The sequence below is a fragment of the Styela clava genome, chromosome 1, assembly GCF_964204865.1.
Source record: "Styela clava chromosome 1, kaStyClav1.hap1.2, whole genome shotgun sequence".
Classification (NCBI taxonomy): Eukaryota; Metazoa; Chordata; class Ascidiacea; order Stolidobranchia; family Styelidae; genus Styela; species Styela clava.
In genome coordinates this window covers 8,529,225-8,548,775 of record NC_135250.1, presented here as the reverse complement: position 1 = coordinate 8,548,775, position 19,551 = coordinate 8,529,225, and the positions used below count along the sequence as shown (strand labels likewise).

The 19,551-nt window shown below is 35.2% G+C and overlaps 1 protein-coding gene across 1 annotated transcript; it reads right to left on the bottom strand.

Annotated features, from left to right (window-relative positions):
• Positions 1-1,119: 1,119 nt before the first annotated feature.
• On the bottom strand, positions 1,120-4,268 carry LOC120329219 (methyltransferase-like protein 27). Its single transcript, XM_039395762.2, has 5 exons — positions 4,094-4,268; positions 3,670-3,805; positions 3,115-3,226; positions 2,125-2,245; positions 1,120-1,616 (listed from the first exon to the last, which is right to left on the bottom strand). Exons 1-5 carry the CDS (start codon positions 4,166-4,168, stop codon positions 1,392-1,394), a joined length of 669 nt encoding a protein of 222 aa, XP_039251696.2. The 5' UTR covers positions 4,169-4,268; the 3' UTR covers positions 1,120-1,391.
• Between the last annotated feature and the right edge of the window lie 15,283 nt (positions 4,269-19,551).

Below are 19,551 nucleotides of genomic sequence, written 5' to 3'. Positions count from 1 at the left end.
GCCTCTTATAGTTTATGACAGGGTTTCCTGAAAGGGAACCCCGGCCTCCTTGGAGGCCACTGATCGGTTATCTGCCATCTGGGAGCACGAACAAACAGATGGAAATGCGAATATATAATAACAATGTATTTTTATTGAAGAGAAGAAGCAAAAATGTTGAAAGTCTTTGGTAGTTTGAAAAGCATTGGCATGGAACATATGAAAGAACTACATTCTTTCCCAGGGATATACTATAAAATGTAGCAATTTTCTCATTCTTGTTCTCGTGATAGCATTATCTTTCACTGCATCGTCGTGATCATCCCGTTGCATAACAATCCTTGCTAGCAAATAATTGACTCTTCTCCACCGGGTGTATATCCCCTTGAACCACTGCCGACTGCATTAGCAGGCTTGTATTGTAAATTGAAACAAAAGCGGGTATTTTGTAATAGTATTCTTTATTTTACGCGTATGTTTCAACAGTATTTCCATATATATGGGTCGCGACCCAAAGCTGGGTTCAAAAAATACCTAAAAGTTATTGATTTTTATTTCCTAGTAAATTTGGTGCTTCCGTAGTTTGTGCACCAAGATGGCGCACAACCTGAACATAGTACTGTTACAGGTTAAGTTTCAGGTTGTGCGCCATTATGGTGCACAGATTTGATGAAAAACACTAATACAAATATCACGCCGTAAAAAAAATTGCTCAAGGCTGCAAAATCCACACCCATGTAGAAATGATGGACAATAACCCCAAGATGAATAATCACAAATAAAAAAACTTTATGTCTGAAAACAAGGTTGGGCCCAAGAAGGCCCCTTATCTGCCGGACTATTATTGATCTTAGCGAGTGACACCCGTTCAATATAGCCATGGAACCATGAACCCGACCAGTGTATGCCAGTTCGCTTTATTTCTAGTCGTATAAAAGCGTTTTTATTTTAATTCATGGAAACACTTTTATATATCATGTACACACCCTCATAATATGATGACTTGTGGTACAATTTTCTAAATAATTGAATAGAATTTTGCTACCATTGCGTTAGTCATTAGACGTTTGGTGTCCACATATTTGAGTATTACTGTCTTGTATTCCGCACGATTCGATGTAGCACCGTTACTTCACCAGAAATGATCATGTCTTTTTTATTACATCCAACGAATAGCTTGCATAAATATGGCATATTAATGTAAACACGATAATTGCATTCATCCAGAGAAGTTATATTTTTAAGTAATATAAAAACTAATTAGGTTTCTATTCAATAATGAGTAATTAGATGTTATGATTTTCTGTACCTTCATAACAATTTCATCAGGTATGTTATAATTCTATATATTATATTCCTAACTACTATACCAAAAAATATGATATTTCTATTAAATAATCAACAATTAGAAGTTATATTTTTTTGTATATGTACAGCAATGCTTTCATGACATCACCAGTACTTTTGCTCTCAGAATGACAATAAGGAATTTCCTTAACTTCTATTTTGATCAACTGCCCGGATTGTACCAGTTCATCCATCACGCTATTCAGTTTTAGGACGAATTCTTCGTTTTCTTCTGTTTTTCTGGTGTTAAATACAATTATTCCACCGGATTTTAGGCAACGGGCCATATTCTGAAAAATAAGACAGCTTTTGTACTTCCTTTATTGCCTTGAGATTTGGACTCGATCAGAATTTGAATTTTCAAGTCAATTTTACTTTACCGACACCATCAGTTATATTTTGTATTGTCAATCTGGAAAATTAGACTAACTGATCATAAACCGGAAGATATATTAACAAGACAGCGATGCTCAAATATATGTTCTCGAAGGCGAAGGCGTACAGGTATGCAATCTGTTACAGTAAAGTACCGGTAACGCAGCTGGGCACCAGATTTCAACTTAGGTGAAGGCGTACGGCGCAATTTTTATGACGTCATCGCACACGAAAAACGGAGAGACCACAGAAAGCCTCCAAGCGACAAATACAAGCTCTAACCACTGAAAATTTCAAAGCAATCGGTCCAGCAGTTAATGAGAAATGCAATCCATTGTTTTGGCTTTCATGCCCATATATTGAGCATTTTTCTCTTGTATTTATTCAGAATAGATATTCTATAAATACTTATTAGGAATTTACAGGAATACAGCTTGCTTCCAATTGTTTTGATGCCAGCGCTCCACCACAAGTAACAGTGTCGTATGATCCTTCACCAACTGGAAGCTGTACTTCTGATGTAATTTGCCAGCAAATATGTTTCCTGTATCAAAGTTGTTACAAATTTGAAAAAACTTGGAAAAGGGGCTGAAAAGATGAAACAATGCTTAGCACTGGGCTACTATAGTTTACCCCCTAAAACAGAACCTAGCCTTAAAATAATAGCGCGAATTATTTTTATTTTTTTGAACTAGTTCTAGTCGATAACAAGAAATCTATCCGACACGTTTTAATGGATTAATGTGACTCGAAAATAAGTGATTCACAATACATTCCGGAGGTTGATGATGGGGTCACTTCGTAATTCTCTACTCTGTGATTTTGTTTTTGATAAATAGAAATAAAAAACACCCACCCAAAGTAAGCCCTGCTTTTTTTTTTTTTAATTGAAAAAAGACCCTGTCTTATTTTCGGGGAAACACGGTACATGTACGCTGCTTACTGTCAGTGTTAATTTTATTCAAATCAGTCTTTATGTCAAAAAATTTTACTTGAAAACTGTTTTTTCTGCGGTATTCTATTCCACTGCGGTTATATTGACATAAAACTAGTCAATATTTCAGCTGTCATACTGTGTTTTCTCGGAAATAGGACAGGATTTTATTTCAATTCTCTTTCGAAAAAATAACAATAGAGCTTATTTTGGGGGAATGTCTTTTATTTTCATTTAATAAAAACAAAATTACAAAGTAGGGAATTACGAGATTTTCAAATAAACAAAATATGAAATCCGATATTCATTTACTTATAAATAACACGTTTTTTCGCGCTATCGACTACCTACCTTGTCCTTATATTAAAATCATTTTTAAAATCCAGGCTAGATCTCATTTTCAGACCAGGTCTTTTTTCGGAGAAGCACGATAGAAATTTACGTGACGAAGAAACAGTGACAAGATAGTACTATGGTACCTGTATAAACCTTTTTGCTTGGCCTTTTCCAACATTTCCTCATTCCAGTCCATTGCATCCATGATACCCTTGTACCCTTGCGACAGTAATGCTCTGGCTACCAAACCAGTACCTAAACAAGTTGATTTAGAGCTAGGCTAAGCAATCACCCTGCTGAGTACTAAATAATGGGCAAATGGTATCGAATTCCTCGTGCCCAATTAGGTCGGAGCGGGAGGATATGTTTTGAAATGATAAGTCAAGGCTTCAATTTAATATACAAACTCAGGTAGAGGAACGTGTTTATCTACTGTACTATTGCTTCAAGTCAACATTCAAACGCATGTGCAGGTTAGCTTGAGTTTCGGAATGAATGTATATACTTAAAAAAGAAGAAAAATATCAAATCAAGAGATAAAACGATTCAACATGAATATTAACAAATGCAGAGAATAACGTTAAAGCAAAACAGCAATGCTACACACCGACAAACTTTGCCCCAAAAAAGTAGCCATAGTGGGTCACGCGTGTTTGAGCATATATTTGCGCACCATGGGAGAATGGCAAACGACTGACCTGCAGCTAAATCCAACAATAAGGCAGATTCGTCGTTTTTTATATGCTTCAACGAATTCTTTGCAAGTTCACCATTAGCCACAGAACAGAGTACAATAATATCCTCGTCGTATGTATCCGCCCATTTTGAGTATCTCTAAAAAGTATTAACAGGTTTAGACGGTAAAAAATAAATATTGATCAGATAAATGCGAATTGCAAAATATTTACACGAACATTGAATAGGTCAATAGGACATTAAAATCAATTGTGGACGTTTTTGTAATCAATTTCTTTCTTTTTGGTTGTTAACTATGAATAAACCAAGAAATTTTGAATCTATATACGACATAAATATTGAAACACTTTGAGATTACGTGAAGATTGCTATTATAGTACTTTGTCGCTTGAATAGGTAAGTACATTAGATACTGAAAATAATTACCTTATTTATTTCTTCTGTTGAATCGGCGTAAATAACATGGTTGACCCTGTCCCACGCTTGGTCAGTACGATCCATTTTTCATCAAATTATTGATAATAATAGTCCAACTAGAATATAAATACATTAATTGGTACAGAATTCTAACATTCACTAATTAAACTAGATAGCGATCGGCGACCCCGACTTATCGATCTTCGCACGTAAACGCTCCACATCGCAGACAGGACATTGTTACGCACATAATCGTTCGCAGCGACGGAAGTTAGGAGATCCCCCAGAACAGAAACTGCGGTTCCGATTCATTCGCTCTGACTCAATAGCTACACCGCATGTCCCATCACTAATTGATTAATAACTCTAATAATAACGCTAATTATACGAGATAATTCATTCAAGCTTCTGGTCCGAGATATGATAAATGCACATGCAAAATTTGGAGCAGATTCAACCTCGCTTTTGTGAGATATCGCGTAACATACGAAAGTGTCTAACAGACAAACGAGAATATCGGTCGGAGACCAAGGACTTCTTCTACTTCGACCGCAAAAAAAATAATTTAGTAAATCAATAACTCGCTAAATATAAAAAAATTACTCGCTAATTTTTCGACATAATTCATCCGAACTCAATAGGCTTCTGGTCCGAGATGTGATGAATGCACATGCAAAATTTGGTGCAGATTCAACCTCGTTTTCGTGAGATATCGCGTGCATTTAACAGACAGACAGACCAATACCTATCAACATACTTACCGATCGAGATCGATAAGTAATAACTACTATTTCTGGAAGGGGACTCGTCTATTAGTTTAAAAAAGAAACTTATCTTCAACGTTAACAAAAAAGGAACGTTATACAATGTCGATTTTCTCAATCCCGTACGGCCGTACCTACTTTTCTATACCATATATATCTAAGTTTGGTACAATACTCCAAGTAAGCTACCAGTCAATTTGAGCAAAAAGCATGGATTCAGCTCCACAAGACTGTTGAAAACCACTATCAAAGCCGGTTCCTTTTGTTAAAAGCAGCCGTATAGTAATGTTCGTAGTAATATTTCAAAAACTGTTGGCGTTCTTCGTCATCTGGATACATCTGTCTGTAGATTGGATCATTTTGGTATTCACCAATGCATATCTTCATAAACGTATTCCAATCTTCGGTTTCCCAGTCTGACAACGCCATTTCTAAACTGTTAGTTCAGGGGTCAAGTTGGTTCGTACCAGTTATCATCACTCAATATGATGGCCAACGAGAATAAAACTGCACTACTGAGCGTGAGAATCGTGCTATTATTGTTTTTCAGCAATAGAATTGGGCTGGGGTTCTAAAATCCCGTCAGAGGGTAATGCAATTATAGAGTAATGTGATCAAATAAAATAGTATCGGAAGCGAAGTTGGTCGTCTTGTTTACCGCGTTGATAAATAACTAATATTAATCCAGATATTTTAATCAGCAAAAGACATTTTTGTAGCTACTCAATAACCGATTGTCATGCAGACCCCAATTTGAATCGATGTTTGTGGTTCCGTTTGTCTTCTACGTTCTCTAGATTTGCTAGCCCAACCCAAGCACACAGTAGCATGTGCAAGTGGGACCTACACAGAAAACTGTTATCTGATCATTTACATAAATCTTCAGATTACAAATCGAGAGAACATTAGATGAAATTCTCTCCAACAGTTAACGGAACCCCCTGCACTTTAGTCATTTGGTTTTTGAATCCCAGGTGTGGTTCAATCAAAGTGGAGGGAATTCCGAATTAGTCGAAATCCTGATCTAAACTCTCCCATACCTGGTGCTGTCGTCTCTGTTTTTGTCTCAGATTTTCCGGAGCATAGCCGAGTATGACCGAAATAGACTGGACACAAGATGTCTTTGTACTGAGTTCGAATTTGTTTTGATATTCATGATTGAGACGGATTTTTTGCAACGAAATAGGAAAAGGAAACGACGACCAAACATCACTAACAGTCGATTAGAGATAATATACGAACAATTTATGTTAGTTCAGCTTAAAACTTCAACTGAAATGAAACTATCATACGTTGTACACATATTTCAAGTACTGATTTGTTATGGTATCTTTTTTTCATTGACGTTTCCTGCACTGCTGACTCTGTTTATATGTTCTGTATGTAACTACTATAAAAAGAATTAGAACGTTGAAAACGAGGAATATCTTTGCACATTATACAAATTTTGCTTCCATGTTATCATATCGATGACGTTACTATTTCATGTAGTAACTAATATTAAGCATAAAAAACAGTAAAACAGTTTCTAAATCATGCCAATGTTTCTATATACAATAAAGGCTTTTTAATATAAAACAAGAATTAAATCTACGTAATTTCTATACTGGAATTCTGATTTTGATGACTCCCAGAAACATTAACTTTCTAACCTACATTTTGTAGAGTCTAAGTTGTGTCTAACAGGCTTTTGTGTCGCAAGTAGATTCGTGTCATTTTTGAGGTAATCAATATATTTTAAAGCGCTTAATAATGAAACTTTTCAAAATAAGTTGGCGAGACTTTGAATCAGGTGATTTTGACTGGTTATTTTCAGCAACTTCGTGATTGTCGAATAATTTCTCTTGGCCGAAAATTAGGTTTTGAAATTAATGTAATCGGTATGACCAAAACTCAAATTTCGACAAATAAAAATCGATAGCAGGCAATCAAAATAAAAGGCGGCGGTTTTTACTTATTTTTCACAAAATGACAAGTTCATGACAACAGAATAGTGATTAAATATAGGGACAAGATTCCATCGAACTCAGTGACTATTTAAAAATAAGTAGGATTTCAAGAAACACTTTCTATTTTAAATCCTGGATTTTTAAAGCGACAAACAAAAATTTTCCTGATTTTTATAAAGCTATTTAGAGATTTGAAAAATGGATTATGATGACACAAACGAAAGTTATGAATTGGTGTTTCTTTTTATTTGATCTGTGCTTGTCGGTACATAAACTCATTGTAATATTTAAAAACCAAAAAAAAAATTATTGGGATTTAGCTGTAACGTAATCCAAGAAAACAAGCAAAAATTTATGATATTAGTAATATTATTTTCAATACTTCTAAATTTTACACTATACACAGAGAACCATTAACGCGCAATCTATATGGAATCTATATGTTAGGTACTTGAGCTACCATAGAATTACAGTTGAAATTATTAATATTTTCATTAGCGTATTAGACGTTCGCTTGAGGCGGATGAAGTCGCTTTCGTGTCGGTATAATTACTATTACTCTCTGACACAGGAAGCAAACAAGCTTTAGCGTTTAGTTAAAGTTTATTGTTGGCACTCATTGCTACTGCAGTTATGGGCAGTTGTAGTCGTTGTTGGCTCTCATAATCTGAGATGCCGATGCCCAAATCGTCGGCCCTCTTTTAACTTCCAGGCGCATTGCAACATCGGTATATTCCTACTTCTAATTCTATTCACGTGTGTGAACCTTGCTCGTAACCACAAAAACTTGATGCCTGTGAGATTTACAGTCTATGCCTTCACACGTCTTCTGTACAATATTTCAAATCAGAGAACGTTTCACGATTTAATCCTACAAACTACAAACAAAAACCGTATTCCAGTCACGTGTGCCGATTTTAAAAACAGATCAATAAACGACATCATGTTTTTGAAAAAACCCAATGCATATATCATCAGAGCTAACTTGTTTTGGATTCTTACATTTCTTGATAAATATCGCAGGCAATTCTAATACGGGATCATGAACGTTTCAATTTCAATACGACAAAACAGAAAACGAGAATATCAGTCGGAGACCGGAGACTTATCGATCGGACGTTAGAAGATCCCCCAAAACAGCGTGACACCGTGTGTCTCATCACTTATTAATTATTAACTCGCTAATTATGCGACATAATTCATAATTCCTCGCTTTCGTGAGATATCGCGTGTATGTAACAGACAGACAAACAAACAAACAGACAAATACCTATCAACATACTTACCAATCTTAAGATCGATAAGTAACAACCGTAATTCAAAGAATAGGCACGTTTCACTACCGACAGTATACAACTGTACATAGCGAATAATTTGCAGCTGTTTGATTGCTGAACTTTTCGGCCGGGACTAAGTTGGACCACTATGATGTGTCCTTAATTTGGTTGAAATATAAATACGTCCTTGAATATTACAATGAGTTTTATGTATCGACAACAACAGATTAAATAAAAAGAAACACCAATCTATAACTTTCGTTTGTGCCCTTATAATTCATTTTTCAAATCTCCAAATAAGATTATGAAAATCAGGAAATTTTTTGTCTGTCGCTTTAAAAATCCAGGATTTAAAATAGAAAGTGTTTCTTGAAATCCTACTTATTTTTAAATAGTCCCTGAGTTCCATGAAATCCGTTGTTTTTTTGTCCTTATAATTTAACCACTACTCATGTTGTCATGAACTTGTCATTTTGTGAAGAGAGGTTGAAAAATAAGTAAAACCCGCCTCCTTTTATTTACATTTTATTTTGATTGCCTGCTATCGATTTTGATTTGTCGAAATTTAAGTTTTGGTCATCCATCACATACCGATTACATTAATTTCAAAACCAAATTCTCGGCCAAGAGAAATTATTCGACAATCACGAAGTTGATGAAAATAACCAGCCAAAATCACCTGATTGAAAGACTCGCCAACTTGACCGTATTTTGGAAAGTTTCATTATTATGTGCGTTTCATTATTATATTGATAACCTTAACAATGACACCGAATCTACTTGCGACACAAAAGTCTATTTTATTAGCTACATTGAGCCTGTTAGACAAAACTTAGACTCTACAAAATGTAGGTTAGAAAGTAAATGTTTTTGGGAGACATCAAAATCAGAATTCCAGTATAGAAATTACGTAGATTTAATTCTTGTTTTATATTAAAAAGCCTTTATTGTATATAGATACATTGGCATGATTTAGAAACTGTTTTACTATTTTTTTATGCTTAATATTAGTTACTACATGAAATAGTAACGTCATCGATATAATAACATGGAAGCAAAATTTGTATAATGTGCAAAGATATTCCTCGTTTTCAACGTTCTAATTCTTTTTATAGTAGTTACATACAGATCATATATACAGAGTCACCAGTGCAAGAAACGTCAATAAACGAAAGATACCATAACGAATCAGTACTTGAAATATGTGTACAACGTATAAGTTCATTTCAGTTGAATTTTTAATCTGAGCTAACATAAATTGTTCGTATATTATCTCTAATCGACTGTTTGTGATGTTTGGCCGTCGTTTCCTTTTCCTATTTCGTTGCAAAAAAATCTGTCTCAATCATGAATATCAAAACAAACTCGAACTCAGTACAAAGACTTTTACCAAACAGACAAAACATCTTGTGTCCAGTCTATTTCGGTCCTATTCGGCTATGCCTCGGAAAATCTTTTACAGAGACGACAACACCAGGTATGTGAGAGTTTAGATCAGGATTTCGACTAATTCGGAATTCCCTCCACTTTGATTGAACCACACCTGGGATTCAAAAACCGAATGACTAAGGTGCAGGGGATTCCGTTGACTGTAGGAGAGAATTTCATCTAATGTTCTTTCGATTCGTGGATTGAAGATTTATTTAAATGATCAGATAACAGTTTTCTGTGTAAGTCGCACTCGCACATGCTACTGTGTGCTGGGGTTGGGCTAGCAAATCTAGTGAACGTATAAGACAAACGAAACCACAAACATCGATTCAAATTTGGGGTCTGCATCACAATCGGATATTGCGTAGCTACAAAAATGTCTTTTGCTGATTAAAATATCTGGATTATTATTAGTTCTTTATCAACGCGGTAAACAAGACGACCAACTTCGCAAATTTCCGATACTCTTTTATTTGATCATATTGCTCTATAATTGCATTCCCCTCTGACGGGATTTTGGAACCCCAGTCCAATTCTATTGCTGAAAAACAATAATAGTACGGGGCTCTCGCTCAGTAGTGCAGTTTTATTTTGGTTGGCCAACATATTGAGTGATGATAACTGATACGAACTAACTTGACCCCTGAACTAACAGTTTAGAAATGGTGTTGTCTGATGGGAAAACCGAAGATTGGAATACGTTTATGAAGATATGCATTAGTGAATACCAGAATGATTCAATCTACAGACAGATGTATCCAGATGACGAGGAACGCCAACAGTTTTTGGAATATTACTACGAACATTACTATAGAGCTGCTTTTAAGGATGGAAAAGGACATTTGGCGTATATTGAGGTGAATGAAATTTCTTGGTATGGAGAACGTGATTTTGGTAATCCATATTTCACAGTAGAATCAATGAAACAAAATGTGCGTAAAAGTAATCTTGCAAGATTTCTGGGTATTCATGCCCTTCAATGTGAAAAAAAAAATTATTGGCTTTGTTGCTTATATGTGAATGAAGTTTAGAGTCTGGTATATGTTTTTTACGCGGAAAATCTTAATTTCAGGGACTGTTGTTTCCAAATTCACACCTTCACCTTTTCAAACGCATGCAACTAAACCGGTGTCTCCAAAATGTCGTGTCCCACGTGTCCGTCCCACTTGTCCCATATGTCCAACGTGTCCCACATGTCTTACTTGTCCCACGTGTTCCACTTGCCCCACGTGTCCCATTAGGTTAGCATTAGAAATCAAACCATGACTGAAATCTAATCGAGTCACTGAAACATTATTCAAAGTAGTAAACGCGACGTGGATTGTGATGATAAATTAATTAATCCAGTCAAGTTATTGTACTAAAATATATTTTACTTCGTAAATTATAACGGTTATATCTTAAAAATTATCTGAATGGCAGCATTGCGATAGAGTAGATCGAGGTTACAAGTACAGATTTCTCTAATTAGCAAAATGACAAAAATACGGATTCCTTACGGCGATAACGAATTAGCAACATTGCAAACATACCTATCAATTTATCTCATGTGTTTATGTCCCATAATAAATTTGTTTTTTAGAGTAATAATAAAGACGCCACCGTGAGTTACGTTAAACACAATTAAGTAAATTGCCATGGGTTGAATATTTTACGCAACAGAAAAGTCTCGTTTGGAATATAGCCGTGTCGATATCGGATCGGAACCGATATCGGCGATAAAGGCGGTATCGGTATATCTTTACTGTATGTATCCCAATTAAAAAAGTTGAATTAGAAAACATTTTTTAAATATATTTAATGGAACACGTGGGAAAGGTGAGACAGGTGGGACACGACATTTTGGAGACATCCCAACTAAACTACTATTCCGATTCATTGACTGTTTTAATGTTTGCTAAATATAGGATTGGTGTCTTAGATTAGACTTTTGTACTAGGATTTTGTGCAACTCGCCAGTATTTTCAGAAAAGTTTCCATACATTCACTTCTCGTTAAAGGCACATGATCATGATCACAACACGTCTTCAATGATAGGAGGGATCACTATAAGCCATGATTGGGATGAAACAGAAATTGAAGACCACAGAATGAAACTTATTAATCCATTCGGGTGGGAAAAATATCTCCGGTAAGAATAATGGCAATATCAAAATAGTAGTAGGTGTACCATAACGAAACACTAATTTATGAACTTTTCAGGCGCAAACAATGGCTGAATGAAAACGTATTCAAGAAATTGGCATATATATCCAACTCTTTGGAAAAGACTTTGCTTCATTTTGGGAGTGATGTTATGAAAAGCCAATTTAGGCGTCTCAAGTCTTCCACTCTTTGGGCAAGTATTGGCGGATACATGATAGCTGAAAATATTTACGCTGACAAGTGGGCTGCTGATGAATGTCTAGTAATTTCCATATTAGATTCTTTCAAATTGGCTCGGCTATACGAAGCTAATAATCATGCTAAAATCGTTCAAGCTTATGTATGCAGAGATGGAAATTCATTCAAGAATTATGATGATAGCATTTCGAAAGATTCAATAATATGCATTCTACTATGTGGAGAAGATGATGAAGAAATTGTCAAATACGTCAAAGAGAATACTTACGATAAAAATTATTCCATCGACCATAAAGTTCTTGATCAGGGCCGAGTGCTTCCAACATCACATTGAAATCAAAAGAACATGTTCTGAAAATAACATTCTGCATCATCATCTCTTATACAAAAAAATTGCACCATGAAGTTTTCATGAAAATGGGGACAAATAGTGAAAAATGTGGACTGAGCCTTTCCTTTCATGTGTAATTAAATCATATAAATGTATAATACATGTCTTTTTTAAGCAGGGTCGTTGCGTCGTCCTGAAAACAAAAACAATGAAGGCAATAAAAATGAGTTTCTTCAAGTACATATCTTACGCTTGAGCTTAGAATATCGAAATTAAATTAGAATAAATGATTTTAGGTTAGAATTGCCATATTTCAAAAAGCGGAGTCCTGGATTCTGGCGAATGCAGGGGAATCAGGTGTGATACATGTGGGTAATTATTTTGCGATATATAAAATTTCAAGAAATAAAACTATAAGTTACTAAGTATTAGACTCTAATTAAATGAAAATTCGACTTTTCATTGGCAGAATAGGTCGGATATAAAGAAGAACTCTCTTTATTGTATCCATATAGTCTGCGAGCATTACATTGTAACTAGAATAGTTTGAAATTATTCACCAAAAACATCTCGATTGAAGTGTGGGTTGCCAAATCAATTAGCTATATTATGTCACAATATACGTTTGTTATCTGATTAGGGGGCGTTACTAAATGACCAAACCAAAATATCTGAACCCCGCGTGTTTATGGGGTTCCGCCGGAAATATAAAGGCTAATTCTAAATATTACAATGAGTCATATGTACTGACAAGCAAAAAATAAATTAAAAGGAATAACAATCCATAACTTTTGTTTGTGTCTGTATAATTCACTTCTAAATCTCCAATAACATTAAAAAATCTTGAAAGTTTTTGGAGTTTTTATGGATTTGTCTTTTTGTGCGTGAACATCGAGAAGATTGAATGATATATGTCAAATTTCACTTCTCAATAATATAAGTTGCAAAGTTGGCTCCGAATCCATCGTTATGTGACAATGACAATAAACAGAATGATTGTGTATAGATGATCCACACACAAAGTCAACTGCTGCCCATTGCTTTAAAAATCCAAGATTTAAAATAGAAAGTGTTTCTTGAAATCCTACTTATTTTTTGAAAGTCCTTGATTTCGATGGAATCTGTTGTTTTCTTGTCCCTATATTTAAGCACTATACTTTGTTGTCATGAACTTGTCATTTTGTGAAGAGGGATTGAATAATAAGTAAAACCCGCCTCCTTTTATTTACATTTTATTTTAATTGCCTGCTATCGATTTTGATTTGACGAAATTTTGAGTTTTGGTCATCCATCACATATCGATGACATTAATTTCAAAACCAAATTCTCGGCCAAGAGAAAATTATTGCCTGATTCAAAGTTACGCCAAAACACGACCGTGTTTTGGAAAGTTCCATTATTATGCGCTTTAAAATATATTGATTACTTCAACATTGACACCGAATCTAATTGTGAAAAAAAGATTATTTTAGTATCTACATATGTTGAACATGTTTTAGTCACAGCATAGGAATACGGTGTTTACAAACTGAAAATTCTAAGAATCACTTTATCTACCAAACGTTGTCAGTACGCGGCAAATGAGCGAGTCGATATTCGATATGGGTAAAGTTCCTCAATGATTTTGCGTCTCGTATTAAACTTTTAATTTATCTGGCCTGCTTTTTCCAACTTTCGCGTTGAAGTTCAAAGAGATAATAGATAACATTTAATTAGACTATAGCGTACAAAATCTCGTGACAAAATTAATCGTATCATAAATATACTAGGACAGAACTGTTTTTTGTGTGCTAAATATGGCAATGTGGATCACGTTCTACGCGGAACATCGATCAAATCTGCCAAGAACATTTTTTGTGCAACATGAATAATGTCTTATGATGAGACCCTTCGCGAGATGAAATGTTTTTTTTTTGGCACCGTAGACTCTACAAAATATAAGCTAGAAAGTTACCGTTTTTGGGAATCATCAAAATCAGAATTCCGGTACAGAAATTACGTGCATTTAAATCTTGTTTTACATGAAACAGCCTTTGTTGTACTTAGGAACATTGGCATGATTCAGTTATTCTATTTTATGCTCAATATTAGTTACTACCGGTACGTCAAATAGCATCGTTATCGTTAGGATAACATCAGGGCAAAATTTGTATAATATGCAAAGATATTTCCCCTTTTTTCAACTTTCTCATTCCTATTATAGTGGTTATATACAGGACTTATATACAGAGTCAACAGTGTAAGGAACGTCAATGAACAAAAGATGCCATAACGAATATGTGTATAACGTGTGACAATTTCATTTCAGTTGAATTTGTTCATATATTATCCATAATCAACTGTTAGTGATGTTTCGCTGTCGTTTCCTTTTCCTCTTTCGTTGCAAAAAAACATGTCTCAATAATGAATATCAAAATAAAATCTCGATCGCGGTACGAAGACTTTTACCAAACAGACAAAACATCGTGTGTACAGTATATTTCGGTCATATTCGACTAAGCCCCGAAAAACCTTTTACAAATACGACAACACCAGGTCAGTGAGAATTTAGATAAAGATTTTGAGTAATTCGGAATTTCTATCAATTGAAAATTGAACAACACTCGAAATTCAAAAAACAAGTGACTAAGTTGCAGGGGTTCCGTTAACTGTTAGAGAGAGTTTCATCCAATGTTCTCTTGATTTTTTAATTTTGGTATGATTTATTTCAAAGATCGGATAACATAATTCTGTGTAGGTCGAACATGCTACTGCTGTTAGGCTTTTGTCCTTAGCGAGTTTTAAGCATAGCTCTCTCGTTGTAGTAATGGTTGTTCAATTGTGAACTCTTCTCCCAAAAGTGCTGGAGTTGGGCTAGCAATTAGCAAATCTAGAGACCGTACAATACAAACGGAATCACAGACATCGATGCAAATTTGTGGCCTGAGTGGCAATCGAATGTCAAGAATACCTACAAAAATGTCTTATTATTATTAGTTCTTTATAAGCGCGGTAAACAAGACGACCAACGTTGCAAATTTTCGATACTATTTTATTTCACCACATTACCCTGCAATTGCATTCCCCTCTCACGGAATTTTCAACCTCAGTTGAAAACAATAATAGCGTGATGCTCTCGATCAGTAGTGCAGCGTTATTCTTGCTAACTCTCATATTGAGTGATAATTGATATGGACTGGCGCTCGAGAACTATGTGCACCAAGACGCCGCACAACCTGAACCCTAACTGGTGCACACATACTGTGCTCAGGTTGTGCACCTTCTTGGTGACCTCCTTGGTTCTGGAGCTCCCTGACTTGACCCCTGAACTAACAGTTGTAGAAATGGTGTTGTCAGACGGGAAAACCGAAGATTGGAATACGTTTATGAAGATATGCATTAGTGAATACCAGAATGATCTAATCTACAGACAGATGTATCCAGATGAGGAAGAACGCCAACAGTTTTTGAAATATTACTACGAACATTACTATAGAGCTGCTTTTAAGGATGGAAAAGGTCATTTGGCGTATGTTGAGGTGAATAAAATTGTTTGGTATACAAGTAATCTATATTACACAGTAGAAAGAAAATGTGCGTATAGAAGTAATCTCGCGGCCAATGGGGACGGTCAATGGGGCATGACATGAGACCCCCATACTCATCAACCGTTCATGTTCTCTCGTTGTTTATCACTAAATATAATCAGAAACTAAAGCGGAATATAGTGTAATTTTAACCCAAACCATCCAAATTGAATAAAATTAATATATTTCACTATTTTCGGATCCTTTTCATCATATACCCGTTGATTTCGAAAAAGGGAATAATAATTTTCGTTTGGTTCATTTAGTGGCATGAACTACACGTGAGAGAAAAACTGTGTCTTTCGTTTTTTTTTTCTCCGGCCGCTGCGCTGGCGGGCTGTCGTGTTTTCAGTTCTTTATCGATGTTTTGTTTGACTGTTATAAGTTTGTAATTGTGGAGTTGCCGTACAATAAACAACCGATCCGGAGCCCTTGAGTCTTCTGATTCATCTACAACCACAGTAGCAACATCTTTTTTGTTGTTGTTACCGTGACAATAGCAAGTTAGGAAACGCCTAGTTTTTAGTAAATCGTTCACGAATAGAGCAAAATGTTGTTGGAAAAGGCGTAAGAATTAATGTCTCACTGCAAAATTACATTTAAAAAAGTTTATTGTCTAAGCCTATGGCATTGTTTGCTTTGTGAATAAAGTTTAGAGTCTGGTATATATTTTCCACGACGAAACACTTAATTTTCCAGAGACTTTTGTTTCCAAATTCACGCCTTTACTTTTAAACGCATGCAGCTAAACTACTATTCTGAGTTTTGTATTAAGATTTTGTACAAATCACTAGAAATTTGCAGAAAAGTTTCCATACATTTACTTTTCGTTAAAGGCACATGATCATGATCACAACACGTCTTCAATGATTGGAGGGGTCGCTATGAGCCACGATTGGGATGAAACAGAAATTGAAGACCACAGAATGAAACTTATCAATCCATTTGGGTGGAAAAAATATCTCCGGTAAGAACAATGTCAATATCAAAATAGTAGTACCATAGGGCATAGATTCTCAAAGTGCTCCGTACGGAGCCCCAGGGCTCCGCGAGAGTAACCCAGGGGCTCCGCGAGCTATTCGATTACTTTTCAAAATACTGACTTGGCTAATTTAAAACTGTTCCTAGAAGCAATACTAGCTTTGATGAAATTTGACAAATATAGCCTCGAAATATGGCAAAGGGGCGGAATTAAAAAATGACATTATTTATAAGCAGGAGCGCAGCCAGGATTCTTAAGAGGGAGGAGGTTCAAAATTGAAATCGGAAATTTACGCGCAACATTCTTGACGATTCAAAAAAAAACGGATAACGAGATCTCTGTTGCGTAAAATATTCAATTCATGACCGATGCGAGCATCTAAACTCTAAAGGGTCTTGACTCTTGTCGTAATAATTTAATTGTGCTCATCGTTACTCACATTCGATTCGAAATTACTATTAGGATTACTAAAATGATAAAATACTAGTCTAAAATAACATAAACTGCGTGATAAACTGCTAACTATAAATAAAATGGAATCGTATTTTTGCGATCTTGGGATTTGTTAAACTTGATTTGTTCTTTCGCACTCGAGATTATTTTTAAGCAAGATGTCGCCGTTTGAAAAATCACAAGGTCTTGGCAAAATACGAACGATAGAAATTTATTTTAGTGCATGCGGCTCTGTCGGTAGTTTCAGAAAGGAAAAATGGTACATCGCACGCATAATTAAATGACTGTGTTTCAATTTCGCAGTTACTACGATGAATAACCGAAAACCTAACAAAACACCAAATTTTATGATTTTCGATGTCTATAACAGCGTTTTTATTCTGACGTGAGTCTGCTGAAACAAAACTTATAGTGTTATCTTCCATTTTGAGTTTTAGTTCTAATATTTTAGAAGGCCGCTTTTTAATCAAAAAATTTGAATTGCAGATTTACCTCTTTATTAACTATTATTTTTAGCATTTCGTCGCCGATGATTATAATATGGTAACATGTTTTTCACATTGAACTCATAATTCCCCACGAGAAAGAAAAGCAATTATCGTCGTCATTGTGGAACAATACATGCATATGCCGAAGGAAATTTTTTATTTAGGGAGTATAAACACCGGCGTAAAGATGTTTGAGGTTCAAAAACACGCCATGCTGACGAAAACAATCGGCGATTGTAACAAAATGCAATCGCGCACGTTATTAGCAGCCTTTTAAGTCTTCCAAAAATGTCAAGAGGGGAAAAAATTCGACCCCTAATTTATTAATATGTTTGTCATGTGTCGAATTTATAGCTTTAGTATATTATACAATTTATCTTTGAAATTTAGATTTATTTATGACTTGTATTAACCCTATTAAAAGTGTTTAGTATTTAAATTGAGTAAAGTACGTTTAACTTACTCAGGAATATTAATCAGAAAGTAACAATTTTAACATTTATTTTGGGGCTCCGTGAATAATAGTCAACCTTTTCAAGGGCTCCGCAACGCCAAAAGTTTGAGAACCCCTGCCATATGGGAACAATAATTTATAAACTTTTCAGGCGCAAACAATGGCTGAATGAAAACGTATTCAAGAAACTGACATATATATCCGACTCTTTGGGAAAGACTTTTCTTTATTTTGGGAGTACCGTCATGGAAAGCGAGTTTAGGCGTCTCACCTCTTCAATTCTTTGGTCAGCAATTGGCGGATACATGATAGCTGAAAATATTTATACTGACAAATGGGCTTCCAATGAATGACTCATGTTTTCCATGTCAGATTCTTTCAAATTGGCTCGGCTATACGAAGCTAGTAATCATGCAAAAATCGTTCAAGCTTATGTATGCAGATATGGAAATTCATTCAATAATTATGATGATAGTATTTCAAAGGATTCAATAATATGCATTCTACTATGCGGAGAAGAAGATGAAGAAATTGTAAAATACATCAAAGAGAATACTTACGATAAAAATTATTACATCGACCATTAAGTTTTTGATCAGGGCCGAATGCTTATAAGCTTATAAGTTGGTGAGTATTTGGTTCAACTGGATGAAAATTCGACATTTCATTGGCCGGGTTAGGTAGGAGGTGAGTATGGGTTGCCAAGTCATTCACCTATTACATCACAATTGGAGATAGCGATTACTTTAATTATTTTTTTTCAAGTCCCAATCCGCTGTGTCTACATCCCCACCCATTCACCAGAGTCGTTTCGATATTGGGATTCGATATTTTGACTACACTTTTTGTGTTTATTTTAATTAAAGAAAACACTTCATATTCAGCATTGTTTCGTGTCCAGGTATCTCAACACTGCTCTCTATTGACTGATAAAACGAAAAATTATGTCAATGGTAGTAAAAATTTACCATTGCCCGTTGTTGAGTTTTCAAATTGTTGTGGTTTATGTTCATGTCTTCTATATCCTGCCATATCCTTAACGATATCACATGGATCAGAAAATATTAAATAGGATTTTCATGGCAATCAAACTTGCACAATGTGTTTATGGTACAGTGAAGTTGACGCGGTAAATCCCTTAACGAAAAATTTTGATTCAAGTCTTATATGTTAACTTGAATGTCGACGAGACTAAAATAATAGATAATAAAAAAATCTCAAACTGAATATTCCACATGTGGTATTAAACACCCGGCACTAGTTCGATTATTCTAAAATGACTTGAACTGTGAAATGACTACGAAATTCCTTCTTTGCAATCGTGCGCATTGGCGGTGCCGGTGCCGTCAAAAATGTTAGTCCGTCCTGCAACCAGGTGTATAGCCTCATATAAGCTAATGCAAAAACATCATAACTGGACCAAGAACTG

Bases quoted from the DNA above. Each gene is read 5' to 3' on its own strand.
- LOC120329219 (XM_039395762.2), bottom strand. From the start codon at position 4,168: ATGGATCGTACTGACCAAGCGTGGGACAGGGTCAACCATGTTATTTAC. The intron at 3,806-4,093 runs GTAATTATTTTC...AATACTTTTTAG, and splicing joins CAACAGAAGAAATAAATAAG to AGATACTCAAAATGGGCGGA. The intron at 1,617-2,124 runs GTAAATTCCTAA...CTTATTTTTCAG, and splicing joins TGGAAGCAAGCTGTATTCCT to AATATGGCCCGTTGCCTAAA.